The 27,988-nt window shown below is 37.6% G+C and overlaps 1 protein-coding gene across 2 annotated transcripts; it reads left to right on the top strand.

The window, feature by feature from the left end:
• The first annotated feature begins 757 nt into the window (after nt 1-757).
• SERPINB10 (serpin family B member 10) lies at nt 758-25,312 on the top strand. 2 transcript variants are annotated; one of them, XM_058438283.1, is made up of 9 exons: nt 774-840; nt 2,001-2,183; nt 8,280-8,456; nt 10,234-10,299; nt 10,740-10,877; nt 12,572-12,689; nt 19,300-19,442; nt 22,300-22,455; nt 24,048-25,304. In XM_058438283.1, exons 3-9 carry the CDS (start codon nt 8,289-8,291, stop codon nt 24,450-24,452), a joined length of 1,194 nt encoding a protein of 397 aa, XP_058294266.1. In that variant the 5' UTR covers nt 774-840; nt 2,001-2,183; nt 8,280-8,288; the 3' UTR covers nt 24,453-25,304. The 2 variants fall into 2 exon arrangements, with proteins under 2 accessions (XP_032007984.1, XP_058294266.1); XM_032152093.2 differs by lacking the exon at nt 2,001-2,183 and having other exon boundaries at nt 758-840; nt 24,048-25,312.
• Nucleotides 25,313-27,988: the final 2,676 nt, after the last annotated feature.

Here is a 27,988-nt window from a genome sequence, read left to right as displayed (position 1 = left end):
AACTAACATCCGACCCAATAATGGTGTCTAAAATTTTGATCCAAAACCCTTGTCCCTGCTAGTGGGGAAAACAGACATCCCACTCATTCAAGTGATGCTCTGGGTTCTACACCAACGCTCCAAATGAGAACAGAAAATCTTCCGGGGTGCCTTTCACATAGTAACCGAGAGCCATTTTTAACAGGCTTACAATAAAGGCCAGGCATGATGGGTTGTGCCTGAAATCCCAGCACTTTGAGAGGCTAGAGGTGGGAGGATCACTTGAGCCCAGGAGCTAGAAGCTGCTGCGAAATATGATTGCACCACTGCACTTCAGTCTGGGTGACAGAGTGAGACCCTATTTCTAGAAAAAACAAAACAGACGCAACAAAAATAAATAATTCAGTAATATTTTCCATTTCATTGATCATTAGTATTCCACTAATTTGAAGCTTTCTATTTGTGTTTTATAAAAAAAAAACTACCTGGGAAAACCATGCCAAATATTCTGTTAGCAGACTAGAGAAATGATTAAGCGAAAAAAAGGATGAGTTATAATTTGTCAGAATCCAGGTCTCTGCATGTGTACAGAGATGGAAAATGTGAGTAATTAAATAACTCAGGCAAACCCTTAACTGTCTCTTTCTGTCTTTTTATTGAGACTTCTGACAAAAATAAGCCTGAAAGAAAGAGTATACATGCTTGTGAAACTGAATCACAGGGTGGAGCTAAGAATAAGGAGGTGCTAAGATTTTTTTGTTTTTTTTTAAATTTCTTCAGTTGAAAGTTTCTCAACTCTTCAGCCACAATCTCTTACTACAGGAACAAGTTGCCACTTCTGCTCCAGTGGAAGAAAACAAGGTATTGTAAATATTTCTTTGGTTAATGATTTAATTTATGTTTTTCTTCCTGGTTGAAGTGCCTAGCTAGGTAACAAATAATGAAGACCCCTTCCCCCAAAAAAGTCCAGAAATAATAGATAAGGCCCAATCCCTTAAGAATTTTTCTGTATAAGTCAGAGAGTAACCTGAGCTGGTTTGAAGTTTGTACTAGAAAAAGGGATACGGGGGAAAGAACATTCATTCCCCAAAAAAGTTAGAGGAATTGTTTTTCTAGGAATTGTGGAGTGGAATTTGCTCCTTGTTTTACTGGGAACTGTGAAATCATGAGTGGATTTTCCTCCAGTCACATTTCTGTATCTGTCAACATAGGGAGAGATAAATAAAATATTCCCTCAGGGCAGTTGAGCCAAAACCCTTCAACTCTTCAGGAAATGTGAGCTTGGCACCCTGCATTTGGATCCTGGTCATTAATAGATGGAACTCATGGTTTGACTCTTTAACTATTCCCCCCTCAAGCCCAAAACCCCACTCTCCTCTTCTGGCCACCATTTCATGGGCCATTAGCTTTCTTCTCTTCTGTGGAATAATCAATGTTCCTAATCCCCCACATTGTACTAGGTGCTTTTCATAAACCACCCCAAACTATTACCTGTTTCTAAAAAAGGCTTTAGGTGAATAGAGAGGTGCTGGAGATTGGGGGAAGCTGTCATTCTCTGATATGCACGACTCCATGAGGAGGTAATATTATCAGTGTCATCAGAAAGCCAAGAGGCCCTTGGGAATGTCTCATGGAAAACGGGACAAGAATCCTTCTCCCCACTCTCCAGATCTTCTTTCTCCTCCTGATGGTTCTCCATCATGTAATCTCTCTCTTTAGCCACTAAAATCTTAAACACAATGAGATACAATGGCAAGAACAACTGTATTCACAGTCAAGATAATGAAGTTGAAGTTTTGACTCTGCTGTGCATCCCTTGCTCAATCAACCTCTCTCAGCTTCAGTTTCTTAGCAGACAAAATGGGGGAGTTGGGTTAGGGAGATTCTAAGGGTCTTTCCAACACTGATATGCTAGGGGCATGCGATGATGAAATGTCTATGATGAGACATTTTGATGAATGACACTATCCTTTTCTTGCTTTCTTCATTCTCTTTGGCTTCTCCTCTGAGCCTATCTACAGGTTAAGCTCACAGATGATCAGTGTATAGCTCTTAAAAACTGCAAAAGACCAATTAATTTTGAAAATGACCTGATAGACTTCTGACCTACACATTTGCAGTCTTCTCTGAAAATATAATTGTCCAACATTTGTATGGAATAATTATTTCCTGTAAAATTTCATCTCACAATTCTACACCCTTCAGTAAGTATTTTTCGTTGTTGGGCTAAATATCACTGATGGATGGCTTAGTACTTCATTAGATTTCTTTAAAAAAAGAAAATAAAGAATAGTTTCTCTTGTATGTTCTGGGTAACATCTGATATACAAATAATGATATTAAGGGAGTTAATGAAGACGAATACAACTAAATATTAAGTTTACATGAGAAATTAGGGCTATTATAATAGAGAATTATTGTTTTCAGGAACATGTTACAAGTAAATAAACACTAGAATAACCATAAACTAAGGTAGAAAAACCCCAGCCTCTGAAATGGTACTTTCTCCCCACTTCATGAAGAGTGTAGTTTGGCCAAAAACCAAACATTTTCCGTGTAAACTTAATTCATGAGTTTTAAAAATACAAAGCTTGATATATACTGTATGCAGGTAACAAAATGTTATTTGAATGAGTAACAGCCTTAAAGGAAGTACAGAGTTATTTTGAAGATGGCATTTGATCTGTTGAGGAAGAAAGTCACAGGCAAATATTCAATATTTTATGAGGGTGTAGAATTACTACAGATCTACAGTCTTTTTTGTTTTCTATTTCATCAAATAATGTCAGCCTGGGATTATCACAAGTTTTTGGAGTAGGCAGGAGCCACACCTAGGGCATGATTTAGAGGCGGGGAAGCTGTTTGGTTAAGTGTAAGTTTATGGCTACGGGGGATTCCCACAGTATCACTATTAACTCCAAGTTGTGATGAAACCAAAACTTTGTCTGCACATGCCTCTCTCATGATTAAGTTATTTGAGTACAGAGAATCCCTAATGTTTTCCAAAGCTCTCATTATAGGTTTCTCAGAAGGCCAGGTGACATTTATGCAAGACCTAACTCTACACAACCTTGGCATTAATGAGATTTCCTAGGCCTAAGAATTTGAATTATTTTATTTTTTAAATAATTTCAGTTTTTATTTTTGACTCAGAGGGTACATATGCAGGTTTGTTAGAAGGGTATAATGTGTGATGCTGAGGTTGAGGTTTTATTGAGTCCATCACCTAGGTAGTGAGCATAGTACCCAATAGTTAGTTTTTCAATCTTTTCTCCCTTCTCTGCCTCCCCATTCTAGTAGTCCCCAGTGTCTATTTTTGCCATCTTTAAGTCTGTGAGTACCCAATGTTTATCTCCCACGTATAAGTGAGAACATGTGGTATTTTGTTCCTGTCATAATTTGCTTAGGATAACAGCGTCTAGTGCATCCATGTTGCAGCAAGGGACATGATTTAATTCCTTCTTTTGGTTGCATAGTATTCCATGGTGTGTATGTACCACGTATCCCTTATCCAATCCAACACTGATGGGCACCTATGTTGATTTCATGTCTTTGCTATTGTGAATAGTGCTGTGATGAACACGTGTGTGTGTGTGTCTCTTTGGTAGAATGATTTATATTCTTTTGAATGTATACCCAGTAATGGGATTGCTGGGTTGAAGGGTAGTTCTAAGTTCCTTGGGAAATCTCCAATCTGCTTTCCATAGTAGCTGATCTAATTTACATTTCCATCAACAGTGTACCATTGTCTCCACAGCATCATCAGCATCTCTTGTTTTTTGACTTCTTAATAATAGCCATTCTGACATATACAAGGTGGTATTCATTATGGTTTCGACTTGCATTTCTCTAATGATTAATGATGTTGAGCATTTTTTCGTGTTTGTTGCCCACTTGTATGTCTTCTTTTGAGAAGTGTCTGTTCATGTCCTTTGGCATTTTTTAATGGGGTTGTTTTTTGCTTGTCGAATTAAGTTCGTTATACATAATGGATATTAAACTTTTCTCAGTGAAATAGTTTGCAAATATTTTCTTCCATTCTGTAGTTGTCTGTTTACTCTGTTGATAGTTTCTTTTGCTGTGCAGAAGCTCTTCAGTTTAATTAGGTCCCACTTTGTTTTTTGTTGCAATTGCTTTTCAAGACTTAGTCATGAATACTTCCCCCAACACTGATATCCAGAATGGTGTTTCCTAGATTTTTTTTTCTAAGATTCTGATAGTCTGAGATCTTACATTCAAGTCTTTAGTCCATCTTTAGTTAATTTTTGTACATGTTGAAAGGTAGGGTCTACTTTCATTTTTCTGGGTATGGTTAACCAGCTATCCCAGCATCATTTATTGATAGAGTCCTTTCCCAATTGCTTGTTTTTGTTTACTTTGGTAAAGATAAGATGTCTGTAGGTGTGCAGCTTTATTTATGGGTTCTCTATTCTGTTCCATTGGCCTATGTGCCTGTTTTTGTGCCAGCACCAGGCTGTTTTGGTTACTGCAGGCTTATAGTGTAGTTTGAAGTTGGGTAACGTGATGCTTCCAGGTTTGTTCTTTTTGCTTAGGGTTGCTTTGGATATTGGGGCTCTTTTCTGGTTGCATATGAAATTTAGAATAGTTTTTTCCAATTCTGTGAAAAATGACGTTGGCAGTTTGATAGAAATAGCATTCCATCCGAGGTTTGCCTTTGGCAGTATGGCCATTTTAACAATATTGATTTTTCCTGTCCATGTGCATAGAATGTTTTTCCATTTGTTTGTATTATTTATGATTTTTAGCAGTGTTTTTTTTTTAGCTCACTTTGTAGAGATCTTTCAACTTCTTCATTAGGTGTATTCCTGGGTATTTTATTTTATTTTTTTTGGCTATCGTAAATGGAATTGTAGTCTTGAGTTGGCTCCCTGTTTGAATGTTATTGGTATATAGAAATGCTACTGATTTTTGTACATCGATTTTGTGTTCTGAAACTTTACTGAAGCCATTTTTTGGTTCCAGGAGGCTTTTGGTGGAGTCGTTAGGGTTTTGTGAATATAGAATTATATTGTCGATGAAGAGAGATAGTTTGACTTCTTTTTTTCCTATTTGGGTGTCTTTTATGTCTTTCTCTTGTCTCATTGCTCTGGCCAGGACTTCTAGTACTATGTTGAGTAGGAGTGGTAAAGAGTAGGCATTCTTGTCGTGTTCCAGTTCTCAAGGGGAATGCTTCCAGCTTTTGCCTATTCAGTATGATATTGGCTGTGGGTTTGTTACAGATAGCTCTTGTTGTTTTGAGGTATATTCCTTCAACACCTAGTCTGTTGAGGGTTTTTATCATGAATGGATATTGGATTTTATTGAAAGATTTCTCCACCTCTATTGAGATGATCAGATGTTTTTTGTTTTTAATTGTGTGGTGAATCACATTTATTGACTTTTGTATGTTGAACCAATATAGTACTCCAGGAACAAAGCCTACTTGATGGTGGTAAATTAACTTTTTGATACGCTGCTGGATTCAGTTTGCTAGGATTTTTTTGAGCATTTGTGCATCTATGCTCATCAGAGGTATTTGCCTATAGGTTTCTTCTTCTATAGTGTTTTTGCCAGGTTTTGGTATCAGGATGATGCTGGCTTTGTAGAACGAGTTAGAGAGGAGTCCCTCCTCTTTAATTTTTTGAAATTATTTCATCAGCATTGATGCCAGCTTGTCTTTGTACATCTGGTAGAATTCAGCTGTGAATCTACTTGTTCCAGGGCGTTTTTTGGTTGGTAGGATTTTATCATTCATTCAATTTTGAAACTTGAGATTGATCTGTTCACGATCTCAATATTTTCCTAATTTAATCTTGAGAGGTTGTGTGTTTTCAGAAATTTATTCATTTTCTCTAGATTTTCTAGTTTGTGTGCATAGAGGTAGTCATAGTAGTCTCTGAGGATCATTTGTATTTCTCTGGGATCAGTTGTAATGTCACTTTTGTTATGTCTGATTCTGCTTATTTATATCTCCTCTTTTTTTCTTTGTTAATCTAGCCTGCAGTCTATCAATCATGTTTATACTTTCAAAAACCGACTTTTGGTTTTGTTGATTCTTTGTATGGATTTTTGGGTCTCGATTTCATTCAGTTTTGCTGATTTTACTTGTTTTTTTCTTTTGGAAGTTTTAGCGTTAGTTTGTTTTTGTTTCTCTAGTTCATCTAGGTCTGATGTTTGATAGTTAATATGAAATATTTCTAACTTTTTAAGGTAGGCATTTAGTGCTATAAACTTTCCTCCTAACACTGCTTTTTGCTGCATCTTAGAGACTTTGATATGTTATGTCTCTGTGTCTATTTCAAAGACGTTGATTTCTGCCGTAATTTCATTGTTTACAGAAAAGTCATTCAGTAGCACGTTGTTTAATTTCCAAGTAATTCTGTGGTTTTGGGAAATCTTCTTGGCATTGATTTCTATTTTTATTGCACTGTGGTCTGAGAGTATAGTTGGTACAATTTCAGTTTTTAAAAATTTGTTGAGACTTGCTTTATGACTGAGCATGTGATCAATCTTGGAATATATTCTGCATGCAGATGAGAAGAATGTACATTTTGTGGTTGATGGTTGGAGTATTCTGTAGATGTTTATTAATAAGTCCAATTGGTCAAGTTTTTCTTTGTTAGTTTTCTGCCTCAATGATCTGTCTAATGCTGTCAGTGGGGTGTTAAAGTCCCCCACTATTGTTATGTGTCTGTCTAAGTCTTTTTGTAGGTTGAAGAGTACTTGTCTTATGAATCTGGGTGCTCCAATGCTGGGTGTATATACATTTAGTATAGTTAAGTCTTCTTGTTGAATTGAACCTTTTGCCATTATATAATACCCTTCTTTGTCACTTTTTACTTTTGTTGGCTTAAAGCCTGTTGTATCTGATGTAAGAATAGCACCCACTGCTCTATTTTGTTTTCAATTTGTGTGATAGCTCTTCCTCCAACCATTTAGTTTAAGCCTATGGGTGTTATTACACATGAGATGGGTCTCTTAAAGACAGCAGACTAATGGGTCTTGTTTTTTAATCCAACTTGCCAGTCTGTGCTTTTTAAATATGGTGTTTCGCCCATTTACATTCAAGGTTAATGTTGATATGTGAGGTGTTGATCCTATTGCGAAGTTATTAGCTGGTTGCTTTGTGGTTTCTATCATGTGGTTGCTTTATAAAGTGTGTGTGCTATGTACTTAAATAACAGGTATCATTCTTTTGTTTCCATGTTTAAAACTTCCTTAAGGATTTCTTGTAAGGCTGGTCTAGCAGTAACAGATTCCCTAAGCACTTGGTTAAATTGTTTAACTTATTTGAGAAATTATTTTGCCATAAAATCAAAATAGATGGAATTAACCATAGAAACCTAGTTTTAAAAGCCTTTTAAATTAAAATGTTATGGTATCGGTTGGGTATGGTATGTTGGCTTTGGTTTAGGGTGGACTTGGTAGCATAATGTCCATGCAGTTTCCTCATTTGTAATCATCATCAATAATGTCTGCAATTGCCTCAGTGGTCCAGGCTGTGAGTGTTTGTGAGGGAGTGGTGGTGGTGCACATTGCTGCGGATTGGGGCACCTGTCATTTTCAGGCCAGGTACATGCAGGTATGGTAGGCTGGCCACCTGTTTGGTTGCTTCCATTAGAGATGACATTTAGATGTTGAGTATAATATCAAAAAAGATAAGGAAACCTGAATACTCTTGTTCCAGAAGACCAGTTTCAGAGGGTCTCAAAGGAGTGAGAATAAAGACAAACAGTCTTAACTTCTCAACTTCTCTACAAGCATTTTCCAGTTAGTTGTGCATGATTCCACGTTTACATAAATTAAAAATGGTACTTACAGCCCAAACCATGAATATTGTAAATGAGTAATAAACATTTATAAGCATCCATTTTGTGCAAAATCCTTAGCTAGGAGCTGTTGGGTGCACGAAGCAGCATAAGAAGAATATTTTGCTCTCAAGAAGCTTATGCTGGAGTTGGAAAAACTAGATACAAACACATGGAAACAAAATTGGTGGTGTGAAAAATGTCAAGAGAGTGGCAAAAACTATGTTATGGGACTCAGCTTTTAACTGACCAGAATCCGTTTATTCTCTAATGCACATTAGCACTAAAATTTAAGGCAATTCCCTTAAATTCTCTAAACTTCAGTGTTTTAATATATAAAATACTATTATTGGGCTAGAATTTTGCTAAAGTCTATTCAGCTCTTATGACGATATATATGGATATGTATGCAACTATGAATACATACTTTTTCAAAGTTGAAGTGGAAATAAATATTAGTATGCTCTCTAACTTTTGCTTTATTTTTCTTAGGTTTCCTCAATGGATGCTGTAGCAACATCAATCAACCAGTTTGCCCTGGAGTTGAGCAAAAAGCTAGCTGAATCTGCTCAGGGTAAAAATATTTTCTTTTCCTCCTGGAGCATCTCAACTTCCTTGACCATGGTGTATTTGGGCGCCAAAGGTACCACTGCAGCCCAAATGGCCCAGGTGAGTGGAAAAGGTCAACCATCTTCTGTTTCTTGTAAACTAAGTGCTTTCATTGCCTTTTAACTTCAGTTTTTCTCTTGACAACTCAATAATTTACATTTCACAATAACATTCTCTAAAACAAGACATACATTAAAACATTCTATACCATAAAACAAACCCTGGTAAAGAGAATCAATTTGCAAACTGTTGCTAGGAAAACCATTTGAGAATCTGTGTCCTTTAGCAAAATAAAATGGAGAAAGGATGAGGTTATCAATTTTCGTTCAACACCAAAACCAATTTTATTTTGATGATATTATTTCAAAAAGTAATTGGTCAAACTTTAAATAATAGAATTATTCAGCATCTTTATAATCACATAAGGATTTTCTTGAAGACACAAAAAAGAAAAATAAAAGAATTCTGTTTCTCGTGCTTTGTTTGATTCTCTCTTTGTTTAGTCCCTGGTTATCTGAATGAATATAAGGAGCCCATTAAGATCATTACAATAACAATACAATACTATTATATACAGAACTATTTTTGCAATAAGCATCCTCAAAACATTGTGTGTATGTAAATATATATGTAGTCATAGCAAAATAGCCATATGTGTATGTAAAAATATATATGAATACATATATATATATGCAACAATATGTATATATAAATGTGATTTTAAATTAAAAAAAAACAGAAAGAGTAAACTCGGCCCTAAATCTTGCAAAACCAAATGGCCAAATGACAGAATTTTCACCCAAGAAGGTGACTTCCTTGCAAAGTATGGATATGAACACAGTTGGTAATTCTGACGGAAGTGGGCAGAACACATGCTATATTAGTCTGGATTTGGGATATCATCCTTACTCTTGTAGTTCACAAGATATCAGGTGGTTTAAAAACAACAATGGCAACAACAAAATCCTTGTTCACAACTTGTTAATGACAGGTTCATTAGCTCAAAAGTCTTAATCATTAATGTGATAGACAATCTTAAGTGGATTCCAATGTGAATCTATTTCATGTAAATATATTGCTGGGTGTTGCTTGTCCTTGTTTCACATGTTAACACTTTCAGTTGCAAATGAGCCTCATGAATTAGCTGTGCACCCCTTTATGTATGGCAGGTGGCCCTTGTTCTATTACCATGAGTCAATGCAACCCTTGATGCAGTAGACTGTATTTCTTATTGTCAGCCGGGTCCAGGACTTGGGAGATAAAAGTATTGCCTTCTGTTCTATTGTTGTACAATTCCAAGGAAAGAAGAGTATCTACATCCTTCCTGTTAACTTTCCAGTGAAATGCTGGGGTGAACACAAACATTGTGCCTAAATATGTCAAGTGGTGGTAGACAATAGGAACCAAGCATTTAACTAGAAAAAAAATAGCAATTAAAATTCCTTAATTTTCCACATAATTATGGCTTTTACCTAAACTGTCTAAATGATGGTCTCAGTTGGACACCTAGCATTTCTTCTTAAAACAACCATGAGTAAAAAGGAAGTATGGAAAATAAGAGAATTTTACCTCAAGGTTTTCCCAACATCATTCTAGTTATAAAACATAGGAAAATAAAGAGACTAGCAACTTAAATTTGACTTTAGAAAATTTATTTAAAAGCAGTTCTTGACTTATTTTATTACACACATTATTTAAGCCAAGTCAGAGCCCCTTTGTTTAACTAATTATATGTTCTGCAATTATAGGAATGACTGACTTGTATTTACAGATGATGTGTAATTTATATGATTACTTCTCTGCAGTCTATTCATTTGTCTTTTTATTGCAATTACAGGTGCTTCAATTTAACAGAGACCAGGGAGTCAAATGTGACCCTGAAAGTGAAAAAAAAAGGAAAATGGTATATCTTATCCTTTAATATATATTTGATAATTAAGGAAAAAGAACTTTTAGCACATGTATTTTAGTGATAAGCAACTTTTAGCAGGTAATTTTTCTTAGAAACACATATTAAAGTTACAGAAACACTTTTTTGGAATACAAAATATCTATACTTTTTGAAAGATCTCTTGTCCCCACGCCCTTTTAATCTCTCTAAAAATTTCTCCAGTTTCAGACTTTTTCTTGCCTATTTTTGCAAACTAAAGGTGAAGAAAATTATGGCCTCAGTAACATTTCTTTCTTTTGCACTAACACTAAAGAAAACATTTTTATCCACTTTAGGATCATTTTCAACTTTTGTTTGTAATTCCCCAAATAATTTTATTTAGCTTTAGTTTGCTAACATGTACGTAACTCTTGGTCAACATTTTTATTTGACGAATTCCTTCTCTTTTAAAGGAATTCAACTTGAGCAACTCGGAAGAAATACACTCTGATTTCCAAACACTTATCTCAGAAATCCTCAAGCCCAACAATGACTACCTACTTAAAACAGCCAATGCGATGTATGGTGAGAAAACATATCCATTCCACAATGTAAGTGCAAATGTCTTATTTTAAGCTAACGGAAAAGAAACAGCAATGTGAGACCAAACAGTAAACTCTGTATATTTCTTTAGGGATCCCAGGGACAATCTTCATGTGGTCAGTACTTCCCTATAAACAATCAATTAGACCAACCAATGAGTGTCTAGTGGTAAAGGAAACCAATAACAGGTCTCAAACCAGATCTAGCAATCAGATATTTCTGTCTAGAATAAAGAGGTAATCCCTGAGAATGGCCTACAAATACACATGGAGACTTGGCTGGAGACTGTCTACTTCAGAGCAAAACTGACCTTGGGATGAGAGAAGTGAGCAGTTTTCACATCAAGTCTTTACAGACTTTGGGAACATGAAACATGAAATAATATCAACTTCTCCTCTTTGCTAATGGTTGAAACCCCACCAATGCAGACCATGATGAGTCTGTCCTCTGTTAAGAGGGTCACATGAAAACCCAGGTCAATAATTTACTTCTTTGTCCATCATTTCCTTGGGCAGGAGGACCCAGGTGTCCAGTGGGCAAAGAGCAAGGAAATTAGATAAGGTAGAAGAATAGCAATAAGATAAAATAAAGCTACCTTGTGATTTCAAGCAATGCTATCCCTGTTCAAATCTAGTGAATTCTGGGGAGTTCAGAAATTGAGCTTTGCTATTACTAAAGATATAAAATCATCCAAATGGAATCTTAAAGACAGTTTCCTTTCTTGTAGGCTCACGGACTCTTGTTTGATTCAGAAGTAGGAGACATGATTGACTCAGTGGGCACTTGGAAACAAGAGGGACACAGAGATAGAGACAAACATATTTTTATATGTCCACAAGCCCTGAATTAAGACAGGCAGTGGTGCCTCATAAATATTTAAGTTTTCTTTTTACTAGATTTTAAATTCCACAGAATTTCGACTTCATAATCTTCAAGCCACTTCGTGGCAACAGAAGTAACTCATCACTTTTTACTCCTACAAGCCCTCCATAAAGTAAGCAAATTGAAGGAATACTACATGGTCTTGAAGAAGAATAAATTATGTTCCCAAGGCAGGTGCCCCCATAACAGCAAACTCAGTCATAGCCTACATGTGATGACTGCCACTGGGTGAACATCAGAGGACCAGGAGGAGGTGGAGGCGTCAATTTTTTTTTTTTTTTTTGCCTCAGAATGCCTAATATAACATTCGACTCTGCTTAGAAATCCATTTTCATGGCAGAATATCATTTTCTTCAAGGGCCCTCCACAAGATTCTTGATGTTTAGAATCCACAGAAGGAAGATACCAGTATCACAAGCCTCAGTTTGGTTTCATCCTTACCATAAAAAGTCAAGTACAATGCCCAATACCTCTTGGCCACTGGGGTTACTCTTGTTATTTGTAGTCCCTTTCCATTCTAGCCTCATTTCAAGGCATGGATAAAAATAGAAAGGAAGAGGATGTGGAAGCCCCAAAAATGTGGGCATCAGTACTTCCTTCCACAGCTGGAGCTCTGCATAGCTAGCCAGTGCCCTGCTAAGTTTGAAGAGGGAGGTGTTTAGTTTTTGACCAAAACTGGGAGTCAGGAAAGAGAGGATGGAGTGATGGTGTGGGAGTATGCAATTGCCCGCCTACTTAGTTCTTTTGATAATCTAAATAGATTTGATTTCTCAATTTTGAACAAACTCTACAAAAGGGGATTTTTATCTATGTCTTTCAGAAATACTTAGAAGACATGAGAACATATTTTGGTGCAGAGCCTCAGTCTGTTAACTTTGTGGAAGCTTCTGATCAAATCAGAAAGGACATCAACTCTTGGGTTGAAAGACAGACCGAGGGTAAGCTTTCACCAAGGGGCTTGGCAGCGTGCTTTTCCCAAACATCCTTGCATTTATTTTAGTTTGTGTCATGCGTAAATATGTATACTCTTTAGATAGAAGTGTGGACACATTGTAAATATTCAGAACATTTATTTCTATTCATGTACATAATTTTTAGATTCACTGCCTTCCTAATAAGTCTTATCTAAAACAAGTAAGTCAGGCCATCACTTTACCAAAGAGACAAGAAAATTATCATCTCCCACTAATTCCAAAGAAGAGTCCAAGGGTAAAAAGCAGAAAAAGCAAAAAGGAAATTGAAATTACTGCTGCATGCATGGTTTTTATGGAAAAATATCTACTAATAACAGAAATGTGGCATTAAATGTGCTATAGAATCTTAAATACTTTTCAAAGTAAGTTCAAGTATCAGTTAGAGTATGGATTAAACTACTCTAAGGAAAAGACCCAAAATATGGTGGCTTAATAAGACACAAGTTTGTCTTTCTCTCAAATAATAGTACAAAGGTAGTTAGGCATCCTAGGTTAGAGAGAGCATTCTGCCTCCCAAGGCAGGTCCAGAGATCCAGGCTGGTGTTCAGCACTGCCATCCTCAATACATGGCTTCCATCTCTAGGTGCAAGATGGTTCTTACAATAGCCAGTTGTACTAGCAGCAGGAAGTGGGGAAAAGAAATTTCAGCAAAAGCTAATTTGTCTTTAAGGGGATGCCCTGGAAGTTTCACATGTTAATTCCACTCATCTCCCACTGGTCTAAACTTAGTCCATAGCACACTTTCTGCTAGGGTGACCAGTGCATTCTGGTTTGCCTGTGACTTTCCTAGTTTTAGGATCAAAAAGCCCCTAATTCCAGGCAAGAGTGACCAACCACATTCCAGTCAATTTCCAGTCACTATACTTGCTGGGAGAAAGACCTGCAAAATGGAGTTTTCAGCTAGGTTGCCACTTTTCACCTAAATTTCAGGGTTTTATTTCTAAAAGGAAGTAGTAGAAGGATTCTCCCAGGCAATTTAACAGTCTTTTATTATTATCCTTATTTTAGAAATAAGGAAGCTCAGATTTTAGAGAAATTATCTATGATTACACAGTTTAAAGCTTCAGCGATAGTATTTCAAATATAAGTCAGCTTAGTTCCAAAGTCTGAACTGATTTTTACACATCATGCTGCCTTTTAAATCAACATTTCAATTGATATTCTATTATATCTTATGAAGAAAACAAAGGCATCATCATTAATGAAGATTAATTCATCATTCATGACTTAATGAAGATTAATTCATCATTTGTCATTAATGAATATTAATGATGATACCTTTGCTTTGTGTCTAAGCACATGGAATGTTTTGCTGTCTTCTCCTCTGAACTTCAGGGCTCATAACAAATACCTGCTAGACATATTTGCCAAGGGTCCCATGCATTTCAAATTCAGCTTACCCGAAATCACATTCAGAATGGTTTTCCCAGACCTTGTCTTCCTCATGTATTCTCCATCTTGGTGAATGGGTACACCAATCACACACTTGCCCAGAACAGTAATCTGAGACACACTCTAAATTCTCCCCTTTCCTTTGCTTCCTTTTAAATGTTTCTCAGAGTTCATTTTCCTTTCAAATCCTTTCCTCCACAGCCTTTCTTTCTTCGCTATCTTTTATCTGCACAAATGCAATAATTTGCCTCCAATCTTGTTCCCTTCAAATCTAACCTCCATTTACCACCCAAATTACCTGCCTAAAATACAAATTAGACCAGATAGGCCATGTCACTCCTCTACTCAAAACCGATTCATGCTGCCCCATGACCTATGTGATCAACACAAAGCCCCTAACCAGACATACAAGGCCCAATGTGATTGCGGAGCCTGGCTTGTCTCTCCACTTAAACTCTTGTCACTCCCTGTATTAAAATTTATATTTCAGGGATTCTACATGTCATAGAGTGTCCTGAACTCCCTGTGCTACTTAATGACCCTGTATTCATGCCATTTCTTCTATCTGAAATACCATTCCCTGCCCTGCCACCCCCAACCCCTCCTTTGCTCTCAGATAACTTCTCAGGGCTTCATTCAGGCTAAACATCCTCCTCCTTGCTCCCATGACATTTGTGCAAACCTTTACTTTGACACTTACCACGCTGTTATCAAAACTAACTACATCTACGTCCCCTGCTAGACTCAAGGACTCCATGTGTGATAACTGCCTTCAGCTTTAAATCACACATAACAGGCCTGTGTGGAGTGAGGTTCAATCATCAGTATTTTTAAGTCCTTAGGAGATTCTAATTTGCAGTCAAAGTTAGGAGCCACTGCAATAAATGGAATTATTTCATTAATCTCACTGATGCTCCCTGCCCCCAACAAGCTCCATGAATGCGTGGCCTTTGAGTTTCTAACGCCCTGAGCAACACCCCAACCTCCCAAGAAGTCATCTGTGATGACTTTTGTGTGTGGATGCTGCGGTTTCCTCTATCAGTCTAATCCATCTGTATTTTCTCTTTCGGGATTCTTCAAATTTTCCAGTCCTTTAATGGCATCTTGGCTTGTAGCACTGTTTCAGATACATTCTTTTAAACAAACATATGGTCTAAAACATTAAGCAACCTTGTAAAACAGCATTTTTGACTATAAATTCAAAGGTTAAAAAGAGTAAGTGGACTTCGATTATGTATTTTAAGGCTGAAAAAAAGTACACAAATATTGTGTACTTTTGTGTACACAAATATTGTACCCTAGTTTTTAAATTTGTTTTTAATGGAAGAATGGGTTTGCAATCCTGAAACTACTTCATATTTGTTCTAGGATTAAGCAAATAAGGAAATATATTGGAAATCATGAGAGCCAGAAAAGAAATTTCAAATAAGGCAAAGACAAAGGCGACAATGAACCCTGTGTTATTAGATCGGAAGTGAAAGTATCAATATGACCTCCTACTCTTCAATATATATGCAGAAAGATAATTCAATAGATAAATGTAGAAATAGATACAGATGTGTGTATAATGCATACATTTCCTAGCCCCATTTGCTGAGAGGATCTGGAAGCAATGACATCCCAATAGTAATCAGCATATCTGACACCCAGATCTTGATTTCTAAACTCCTTCTTTCAAAAAAAGAAAGCAGAGCTCCTGGACAAAATGACGGTAACAGAGCTGGGACAAGGGAAGCAAAAGATAAGGACATTTTGTGGTAACAGAATGTAAGGAAATGCTCAAAATACTTGGGAATATGTCAGAAGGATACAGTAGCCAACAGGGGAGGCTTCCAATGACAAAATCTGGAGCAATTTGTGCAACAAAATAAATAATGATAGTAATGGATTATAACCTATAGAATAAAGAAAATACCCACGAGTCTATACTGATATAAACAAATAATTGAAGATCCAAATAAATGAAGAAGGGAAGGCTCTTTCTCATAGTAGAATTCCAGTTAATGAATACAGAAGAATGATGGAAATAGAAAACCACTATCTGCAATAGTAACCACAGTAGTAATTGTTTTAGATACAAATCATAAATGGATACTAAAATTAGTGGACAAAAGCCTGATGAGAAACAGAATATTACCCGCTCTCAAAGTATCTTCCTACATGATACCAAAAAATAAAAAAAACACCCAGTCCTTTTACATTGGAAAAATCAGTGTTCAAATTAATAGCACCAGTAACAGGACATATGGGCACCATGCACTTCCTTATATGATTCATTGAGAAGAACACAGCATGACTTTGGTGATTGTATTAGTTTCCTAGGGCTGTCATAACACATTAAGGTAAACGGAGTGGTTAAAAACAACAAAAATGTATTCTCTCACAGTTTTGGAGGCTAGATGTCAAAATTAGGCTGTCAGCAAGGTTGTGCTGTCTCTGAAGGCTCTAGAGAAGAAACTTGCATGAGCTTCTCATAGCTTCTGGTGGTTGTTGACAATCCTTGGCATTCATTTGCTTGTTGATGCATCACTCCAATCTTTGCCTGCATTGGTACATGGCTTCCTTTTCTTGTCTGTATCTCTCTTTTGTCTCTGCATCTTCACATGGCATTCTCCTTTCTGTGTGCCTATGTCCAAATTCCACCCTCCTTCCAGAGAGACTAGTCATTGGATTGGGTCTCACCTTAATCCAATATGACATCATCTTAACTTTATTTCATCTGCAGAGACTGTATTTCCAAATAAGGTCACATTCACAGGTACTATGGGTTAGAACCGGGACACGTCTTTTTGGGGGACACAATTCGACCCACCATGGTGATACTCTCACAAAAATGCATAACTTGAGTATTATCTTGATTAAACATCAGACACACCTAAACTGGGAATTCAGGGGAATTCTACAAAACAAATGGGAAGTCTTTCTTAAAGGTGTCAAGGTCATGAAAGACAATGAATGAGTGAGAAACTGTTCCAGATTAAAGGTGAATAAGAAGAAATTACAACTAAATGCAATGCAAGGTCTTGTATTGATTTCTAACCCAGAAAAAAGGACTTTATTAGAACAACTGATGAAATTTAAATATGACCTGTCAATAATATTCTATTAATGTTAACTTCCTGGTTTGGATCATTAGTGTATATAAGATGTCATCATTTATCAATATTTTATAATCATGATTATTATAAATGTGGTGTATCACTAGGATGTAGCTATATCACTTTCTAATTGTTTATTGTTATAAGAAAATAATTTTTTAGTGTAATAGTGTAACAACACCTAGAAGAACTTCTTATTAGTTTTCATTGTTTTTTAGTTGATTCTCCTTGCTTTCCTTATTATTTGCAAATAATAATTTTGTCTCTTCCTTTTATATAATATCTCACCTAATTTTTTTTGCTTTACTTAGTATTTTGAGAAAAATGCTGAATAATGGTAGTCATAGCAGGCCATAAATACCACTAATGTTTCTGGTTTAGCATTATTATGGGTTTGTTGAAGAAAAATATTATTTTTAATATTATAGAAGTATTCTTCATTTTAATTTACAAAGTCATCATTTTAAAATTAGAAATGAATGTTGAAGATCAAAAGTATTTTTGCAGATGATGTTATCATTTTTTTCTCCTATCAGTCATCAAAGCAATGTCTCAGTCCATTACAGCTGCTATAACAAAACAGACTGGGTAATTTGTAAATAATAGAAACTTATTACTCACAGTTCTGGATGCTGGGAAGTCCGAAATCAAGGTGCCAGGAGATTCAGCGTGTGGCTAGGGCTTGCTCTATAATTCCAAGGTGACACCTTCTCATTGTCATCGCATAGTGGAGGTGGCAAACAGGCTCCCTCAATCCCTTTATAAGGACACTAATCCTATTCATGAGGGCAGAGCCCTCCTGATCTAATCCTTTCCCAAAGGCCCCACCTGTTAATTCTATCACATTGAACATCAGGTTCCAACGTACGAATTTTGGAGGGACACAAATATTCAGGCCATATCAGCAACACGTTACATTAATAGATTTGCTAATATATGTTTCTTGCATTCCTAATGTATATTAATTAGATTTATTTACTAAAATGTAATTTAGGATTTATTTGTTTATATTCACAAGAGAAATGGGTTTACAGATGGGAATTTTGTGCTTTCTTGTCGTTTTTATACTAGGTATATGCTAGCTTGATCAAAGTAATCAGAGAATTTTCTATTTTGTGCTTTGAAACTGTGTTAATAGTGTAGAGATTTATCATTTACTTGAAGGTTGAAAAGAATTTACCTGTCTACATGTCTGGGGTTGATGCTGTTTCCACAGGAGGTAATCACTTGACAGTTGTAAAATTTCAATCATGTTTAATTTTTTTTTCAGATTTTCTACTATTTCTTGAGATTCTATTAATATTTTCCTGGAAAATTATTTTTTAAATTAAGTACCACAAGCTGTCTCTTATAATTTTAACAGCTTTCCCATGTCTGTATTTTGGCAGTTTAAAAGACAGCCCTTTATTCTGAGTAGTGTCTGTTGCAGAGTGAAGCTGGGTTGGCCAGGGGGTTCTCCTCAATCCAGTTCTATCTACCTCAGTTATCAAACATGTGCCTCTAGAGCAAACCTATAATACTTGATTTGAGAGCTATATATTTGACATATTTTTATAAATCGTTAAAGGTGCTTTAGTAGAGAGTTTGGAGAGAATGTATTCGGGGCTGATAGCCAAATATCAGTTTAAGTTGTAACTATAACAGTCTGATAGAAGCAATTGCACACAGCAATATTTTGGGCAACAGGAAAACATTGGCACAACCTTTCAGATGTTAATCAGAGCAGCTTACGGTTTGTGGCTACAAACAGAAGTGAAAAAGAAGGAAGTATTTCAGTCCCCTCAAAACAGGGGTACGAATCAACTCATATTAGAGGGAAGTTTTTTTATAATTAAAATGCAAATTTGTACTTTATGTGGAATAATGCTTACTGACCATCCACCATATTATTTCTTCAGTGTTTCTCTCTTTATTCAGAGTAGCTATTCTGGACAGGAATAGTACTTGTCCATTTCCAGAAAATCAAAAACCAGGACTTTTAAAGAAAACTTTTATAGTTCCAGAAAAAATAGAAGCCTGGTTGTCTTTAATTAAAATATACATATTTCTACAAGTCATTTGCAACCTGCCTTTTGTTCTTACAGGTAAAATCCAGAATCTCCTGCCTGATGACTCTGTGGATTCCACAACCAGGATGATTCTGGTGAACGCCCTATACTTTAAAGGAATCTGGGAACATCAATTCTTAGTGCAAAACACCACAGAAAAGCCTTTTAGAATAAACGAGGTAGGAAACTTTTAAAGATCAGTTTGTATTTTCACATGGCATTGTACAAGTGATTCTCTTATAAATTCACTCTTCTTTTAGATTGCATGTTCTAGTGAACTATGGCTCTTACTAGGGAAGTGATGGCTGGGCTAAAAGCCTTCAGTTCCATGGGGAATTCATTGAAATTCCCCTGTCCTTGTTTTTCTCCGAATATACAATCTCTCAGTCCTTGCTACCCATGTGAGCTGGGTAGAGTAGTTTTCATATTTATTTCCTAGGTGAGAAATATAATGTAGCCAAGTGACTGGAGGCATGTCTGAGTTAGAAGCAGTCCAGAACAAGAACCTAAGAGTCCTCACTGCAAGTTCTGTACCTGCCCTGCTAAACCAGTACTAACTTCTACCAAATTCTTACCCGTACATAAGTAAAAGCAATAAAAAGGGAGACTAAAGTGAGGTTATAGATCGGACTCTCGTGAATGGGCTGGAGTGTGGCTGGGCCTTGGGACCTGATTGGAAACAAGGACTTAAATGCTGTCAGGATTTTTTCCTCTATTTTTTCAACTCTGTTTCTACCATCATTCTTCTCTCAGGTTGAGGTCTAACTTTCTCTGCTTCCCAGTTCACAATGACAGAACATAGCTACTCACAGGACCTTCTCCATTCTAGAGACCAGTTGGAAAATCCCATTCCAAATTCGTAGGAAAGGAACTAGTTGACCAAGGTTTGTTACAGTTGTTAAGTCTAGGGATAGGCCACAAACAGTGCTGCTGTGGAACTATGGCTGTAATGAATGTGTGCAATAGGCATTTTTCAATCAGTGGGGTGAGGTTGGGGAAGAAACTGAACACATAATCCAGTAGGTTAATGAGAAGTGAGCTGGATAGTTACCTGGGTTTATATATTCACTGGAAATTTTCAGTTACAAGTGATAGAAAAGTATTCCAAACTAGCTCTGGCTAAATGGGAATTGTATTGGAATTAGCTGAGGTGACAAAAAAACTGGGAAGTCCAAGAGTGAGTGATTGGGGTATTTAGAGTCTCAACACATGATCTCAGTTCATTCTTATGCTGTCTCTTTCTCTTTTTCTCTCTAGTTGCTACTCTCATTCTCCAATAATGATCAGGGAATACGGTTGCCTCATATTCAGTCTTCAGGCTTCACAACTGTAGTACAGAGAAAGTGTTTGCCATTAGTTCTAGGAGGGCTCTGCTTGGGGCCATTCATGGGCTTTCTCTGGAAACAAGCACAGTATGCTAGAGTACTCGCAGTAAACAGCCCTTGTCATATGGCCACCACCTTAGCATACAGTGGGGCTTTGTGATTGAAAGTTCGACATAGAATGGAAAAGTAACATATGTCTACAACATCTAAGTTGCAGGGGTGTTTGTTTTGCTTTCATTTGGCAATTGGTCTTATTTTCAAATAAGCTTGATTTTTAGAGCATTTTTAGGTTTACAGAAAAAATTGTGCACAAAGTATAGGGCTCTCATATGTCCTCCCTTCAACACACACACAGTTTCCCTTATTATTAACATCTTACATTAGTGTGACATATTTGTTATAATCGATGATCTAATATTGATACATCATTATTAACTAAAATCTATAGTTTACATTTGGGTCCACTGTTGATGTCATACTGTTCTATGGGTTTTGAAAATGCTCAATATCACGTAGCCACCATTACAAGAGCATTCCGAATAGTTTCCCTGCCCTAAAAGTGCCCTGTGCTTCACCTGTTCATCCATTCCCCCTAAATTCCTGACAGCCACTGATCTTTTTTTGTTTGTACAGTTTTGGCTTTTCTGGAATGTCATATAGTTGTAATCATACAGCACATAGCCTTTTCCAGGCTGGCTCCATTCACTATGAATTTAAGGTTCCTCCATGTCTTTTCAGGGCTTCATAGATCTTTTTGTTTTATTGCTGAATAATATTTCATGGTACAATTGTACCACAGTTTGTCATCCATTCACCTTTTGAAGCACATCTTGGTTCCTTCCAATTTTTTGGCAATAATAAATAAATTTGCTATAAATACTACACTGTGTGCAAGTTTTTCTGTGGACACCGTTTTTAACACATTTGAGTAAATGCCTAGGAGCACACTTGCTGTGTCGTATGGTAAGACTAGGTTAACTTAGTAAGAAACTGCCCAACTGTTTTCCAAAGTGGCTGTGCCACTGTGGGTTCCTACTAGCAGTAAATGACAGTGCCTGTTGCTGCATATCTTTATCAGCATTTGGTGTTGTCAGTGTTTCATATTTTAGCCGTTCTAGTAGCCGTGTGTAATTTACAATCTCCTAGTGACACATGATTGAGCATTTTTCATGTGCTGTATGTCTTCTTTGTGAGGTGTTTCTTAGATCTTTTGCCCATTTAAAAAAACTGGCTTGTTTGTTTTATTATGGTTGAGTTTTTTATTATTTGTTGAGTTTTTATTATTGTCTCATATGTTTTCCAAATATTTTCTGCTCATCTATTGCTTGTCTTTGCATTCTCTTAGTGAATGTCAGTTTTTATAATACTAAAATACTTTCTCAAATATTTTCATGTAAAATATGCCTTAGTTTCTGGATTATTGGCATTTCCATAATTTACACAAGATCATATATTAAGAGTTTGATTTAATACATGTTGCTATGATTTATAGGGATTACCACAATTGTGTTAGAAACAGAAACTCACATATCTGCTACTGGCGATACTTTTCAGTGGAATAGATACTTCCATAAAGGAAGGTCTGGATAACTTTATTCAGCATTTAGCTGAATCAGCAGTTTCACCAACTGGGAGCCAATGATGGTAGAGAATTAAGGAGTTGGTGGAATACTTCTTCAATGACCTTGTTACCTTTTTTTTTTTTTTTTAGACTACAAGCAAACCAGTGCAAATGATGTTTATGAAGAAAAAGCTTCACATTTTTCACATAGAAAAGCCAAAAGCAGTGGGCCTTCAACTCTACTACAAAAGCCGTGATCTCAGCCTGCTTATACTACTGCCAGAAGACATTAATGGGCTGGAACAGGTAAATAACATCAGTGTGTCTGATGTGAGGGTGTTTTCAGTGTTTACTAAGAAAAGAGCTGGTTGGCCAAGGTTTCTCCCAATTGTCCTCAGGAAGAATGGTCTCCGTATTATTTAATTCCTATAGAGAAAGGTCACCAATGTACCTTGAGTCCTAGGCACTTCACCTTCACAATATTATTTAAAATTTACAACACTCTATAAGGTTAATATTACTGTTCCTCAGAAAGGTTAGGCAATGTATAGACAGCTCCAGCCTGGGGTCATCACACACATAGCCACATGTACAACAGATACAAATATACCTTGTCAGTCACAGAACTGTGTGGATTGATCATAACCATCAGTCTAGGTTTCCCTCTGGTAGGACCTATGTAATTTAAAATTAATATTTTAATCATTTGCATTAGTATACACACACATATATGCAGGCATCAAGCTGTCTTCCAAAACTTATTTTTTGAACATTTTTATCAAGTAAGCAACCTTCAGGAGAAAAAGTCTCTATCAATACTGTCTTCAAGAATTATTTAAGCTGTTTACCAGCCGAATTTCTATTAATCTGAACACAACTTTGGTCAAACCATGCTTCTGAGCAATTTGCATGCCTAAGCTGAACATGAGTCTCATGCACCAGATGGCCTGTCTTTCTTTGCACAGTGTCTAATTTTTCACATGTGTCAGACTCTTACTTATAAGTTTCCACGATCCTACTAGTATGTAGAAAATATTTCCAAATTATGTCATAAAATTTGTGAAACTGGAGAGGATAGTAAAAATAAAACCAGTGTGGACAAAAAACCATTAGAGTCAAGCGCTTGTAAGATAAAAACCTAGAAGTGCAATTTCCTGAGCTGAGATATTGTCATGTTATTAATGTAAATGGTTTACAGGTATGCCATTGACAGCCAAAACTTCAGTCTAGAAGATGCATGTGCATTAAAACAAATATGTCATTTAAAAAATCAAACATACACATATATACATATGTAGTATGTACACATATATATTTATTATTTTAAAAATTTAGAATATAAAGAAGGGGGAAATCATCCTTAAACTCACTGTAAAATAATTACTTTTGAGATTTGGAAGATTTTCTTCTCTTTTCTTTCTTTTTTGACTTAGTTTATAATCATTAATCTCACGTTGTTTTGATTAGAGTATAGACATGTTATTTTATTCCAAATTTTGTTTTCAATGAGCTGTCTCCCATGTTGATAAACAGGTTTTTTTGTGCCTTGGCTTACAACTTGAACTAGAGTATGTGCTTTTGTACAGAGAACATCTAAATGTATATTTATATTGATGTATTTGAGTGTTTAGTTGATGTCTTGCATACTATAGCAGAAGTACTTCCATTTTGAATTAAACTCTAATTCTCCTATATCCGGATAGCAATTAATCTGCAGAACAAAGATTTTGAAGGTCAACATTATACAACCAAAGGATTTCCAGATGTGCATGTGTTGTCACCCTGAGTAACGGGAGTGATCATAATTCGTCTATGTAATTCCTAGGGTGCTCTCTCTACTACTTTTTCATTCCACTTTGGAATTACTGATTCTTTCTTTCTTGGTTCCACATGGGCAGCTGGAAAAGGCCATCACCTATGAGAAGCTGAATGAGTGGACCAGTGCAGACATGATGGAGTTGTACGAAGTGCAGCTACACCTTCCCAAGTTCAAGCTGGAAGAGAGTTATGATCTCAAGTCAACCCTGAGCAGCATGGGGATGAGTGATGCCTTCAGCCAGAGCAAAGCTGATTTCTCAGGAATGTCTTCAGCAAGAAACCTATTTTTATCCAAAGTTTTCCATAAGGCTTTTGTGGAAATAAATGAACAAGGTACTGAAGCTGCAGCTGGCAGTGGGAGTGAGATAGATATACGAATTAAAGTCCCATCCATTGAATTCAATGCAAATCACCCATTCCTCTTCTTCATCAGGCACAATAAAACCAACACCATTCTTTTTTATGGAAGATTATGCTCCCCCTAAATCCCGCATATCTCTCAACAAACAAGACCATCTTACAGTGTGAAAAATGTACCATGAGATGGAAAAGCACAATTGTCACAAAAACGAGTTTGTAGTCTAAACCTTTTTCACATTTGAATATAAGTAAATAGATCCTGAAATAGTGCATTTTTATGATCCTGTCATATCTGTATAGCTGGAGAGAATGACAATTTTTTATTTTTACCACGTTAACATTTTGTCTAATGTGACTTCCATTTACATTTCAGAAGTACTATGCTATTCAACTGAATGCCTTACAATTCTTGATCACTTGCAATATCCATGATACTTGTTATTATTATATATTTCATATATATCATTAAATGAAAAAATCTTTATAAAGGTGATATATTGATAAATAAGAAGTTTCTCAAGAACATCATTTTGATCAAAAATTTAGCCTGGCATGGTGGTGCACATCTGTTGTCCCAGCTACTCAGGAGGCTGAGATAGGAGGATTGCTTGAGCCCAGGAGGTTGAGACTGCAGTGAGCCAAGATCACACCACTGCACCCCAACCTGGGCAACAGAGCAAGACCCTGTCTCAAAAAAATCATTTTGGTGGCTCATAAATTATCATTGTAAAACTAAATCCCCCTTTTCTGCTATTTAAAAAATACTTATATTGACATTAGCTTAAAAAACTAGTGAAATCCAGATGAAATTTGTAGTGTAGCTACTAGCAGTCTCTCAATGTTGGTGCCCTAGTTTTGACAAATGTACCGTGGTCATGTAAGATGTTAGCACTTGGGGAAACTGTACTGCAGAATTAGTTGTATTATCTCTGCACCTCTTCTGCGAATCTAAAATTATTCCAAAATAAAAATTTTATTAAAAATAGTCATTATGGATGGCTGAAATATTCAATACCAACATCCCCCAGTAGCCTTAGCCCCGGCGAGCGCAATGCAGCGCGCGTTCCTCATCCTGGGCGCCCATCCTCCTCCGCTGCTGCCTCTTCCTTTCGGGCCCCTGGGCCTGACCTTCCTTCCGGGTCCGCACAGAAGGCCTGAGAGCGTCGCCTCTAACACTGGTCCAGCGCGGGGAACGCGGTGTGCCTCGGCTGTCATCTCCTGGAGACTAATTCTAGTGGACGTCGAGAGTGAACTACAGCCTCAATAACACCTAATTCTATTTACAGCTGGTGATCGGTGAGGTGACGGAAATAAACGGGGCGCTATGGCGGGAACTAATAGATGGTCTCCTTAGGGTGTATGAGGTGTCCCTTGACCCTTCTCTCCCCGAAGTGGACATCAAGGTGACTCCTCCCGCCATGACCTCCTACCCGTGGCGTCCTGCGACCCCCACCCCCGCTGCCAGCGCAGTCCTCCCAGGAGCCCTCGGGGGGAGCACGGAGTTGGCTGAGGGGATGGGGGAGCTTCCGCGGACACAGTCCAGCTCCGCAGAATGCAAGTGGCGCAGAATCCTTGAAAGAGCTTCCTGTGAAACCCACGCCCGCCCGTGGGGCGGAGCCCTAGCAGCGGCGGGCGAATTCCCGCAAGGCCAGCGCAGAAGGGAAGAACACGGTGTGGGGAGGCCGGGGCTCAGGAGGGGCCATCAGCTGGTGCCCAGAGCCCGGAGGAAGGAACTCCCCCGGGAGTTGGGGGGTGGCCCTAGGAACTCCTCACTGGCCCCATTTCTCCACGGAACTACGGGCAGCCTCACCCATCGCTCCTGCACCCCAAGCGCCCTGGCCCGGAACCGGCGCTGGACTCGGGCAGGGATCACCTCGAGGCCAGGGCTACCCCAATTTTAGGGCTTGAAGATACCTGTTGCTTTCAGGGACTCCAAGCCCTGTATTTCTCCACCTGACTCAGCTCCTAGTCCACACGGGAGCCTCTGCTCTTTTCCCAACATCTCCGGATTTCAGCATCTGGCTCAGCTTCCTGGTCATCCGTAGCTGCACCATCATCTGTCCATCATATAAACAGAACCAAAGTCAAAAAACACATGATTATCTCAATAGATGCAGAAAAGACCTTCAACAAAATAGAACAGCCCTTCATGCTAAGATCTCTCAATAAATTAGGTATTGATGGGATGTATCTCAAAATAATAAGAGCTATTTATGACAAACCCACAGCCAATATCATACTGAATGGGCAAAACTCGATGCATTCCCTTTGAAAACTGGCACAACACAGGGATGCCTTCTCTCACCATTCCTATTTAACATAGTGATGGAAGTTCTGGCCAGGGCAATCAGGCAGAAGAAAGAAATAAAGGGTATTCACATAGGAAGAGAGGAAGTCAAATTGTCCGTTTGCAGATGACATGATTGTGTATTTAGAAAACCCCATCCTCGGCCGGGCGCGGTGGCTCACGCTTGTAATCCCAGCACTTTGGGAGGCCGAGGCGGGCGGATCACGAGGTCAGGAGATCGAGACCACGGTGAAACCCCGTCTCTACTAAAAATACAAAAAAATTAGCCGGGCGTGGTGGCGGGCGCCTGTAGTCCCAGCTACTCGGAGAGGCTGAGGCAGGAGAATGGCGTGAACCCGGGAGGCGGAGCTTGCAGTGAGCCGAGATCGCGCCACCGCACTCCAGCCTGGGTGACAGAGCCAGACTCCGTCTCAAAAAAAAAAAAAAAGAAAACCCCATCCTCTCAGCCCCAAATCTCCTTAAGCAGATAAGCAACTTCAGCAAAGTCTCAGGATACAAAATCAATGTGCAAAAATCACAAGCATTCCTATACACCACTAATAGACAAACAGGGAGCCAAATCATGAGTGAACTCCCATTCACAAAAGAGAATGAAATACCTAGGAATACAACTTACAAGGAATGTGAAGGACCTCTTCAAGGAGAACAACAAACCACTGTTCAAGGAAATAGGAGAGGACACAAACAAATGGAAAAACATTCCATGCTCATGGATAGGAAGAATCAATATGGTGAAAGTGGCCATTCTGCCCAGAGTAATTTATAGATTCAATGCTATCCCTATCAAGCTACCAGCGACTTTCTTCACAGAATTAGAAAAAAACTACTTTAAATTTCATATGGAACCAAAAAAGAGCCCACATAGCCAAGAGAATCCTAAGCAAAAAGAACAAAGCTGGAGGCATTACGCTACCTGACTCAAACTATACTACAATGCTACAGTAACCAAAATAGCATGGTACTGGTGCCAAAATAGGTATATAGACCAATGGAACAGAACGGAAGCCTCAGAAATAACACCACACATCTACAATCATCTGATCTTTGAGAAACCTGACAAAAACAAGCAATGGGGGAAGGATTCCCTATTTAATAAATGGTGTTGGGAAAACTGGCTAGCCATATGCAGAAAATGGAAACTGGACCCCTTCCTTACACCTTATACAAAAATCAACTCAAGATGTAATAAAGTATTACATGTAAGACCTAAAACCATAAAAATCCTAGAAGAAAACCTAGGCAATACCATTCAGGACACAGGCATGGGCAAAGACATCATGAATAAAACACCAAAAGCACCGGCAACATAAGCCAAAATTGACAAATGGGATCCAGCTTCAGCACAGCAAAAGA

The sequence above is a fragment of the Hylobates moloch genome, unplaced genomic scaffold, assembly GCF_009828535.3.
Source record: "Hylobates moloch isolate HMO894 unplaced genomic scaffold, HMol_V3 SCAFFOLD_5, whole genome shotgun sequence".
Lineage (NCBI taxonomy): Eukaryota > Metazoa > Chordata > Mammalia > Primates > Hylobatidae > Hylobates > Hylobates moloch.
The sequence above is the reverse complement of the archived record's forward strand: the minus strand, read 5'-3'. Positions and strand labels throughout refer to the sequence as shown.

Excerpts from the sequence above, each read along its gene's own strand:
- SERPINB10 (XM_032152093.2), top strand. The coding sequence starts at position 8,289 with ATGGATGCTGTAGCAACATCAATCAACCAGTTTGCCCTGGAGTTGAGC. Across the intron at positions 8,457-10,233 it reads CTGCAGCCCAAATGGCCCAG|GTGCTTCAATTTAACAGAGA; the intron begins GTGAGTGGAAAA and ends TTGCAATTACAG. Across the intron at positions 19,443-22,299 it reads AGCCTTTTAGAATAAACGAG|ACTACAAGCAAACCAGTGCA; the intron begins GTAGGAAACTTT and ends TTTTTTTTTTAG.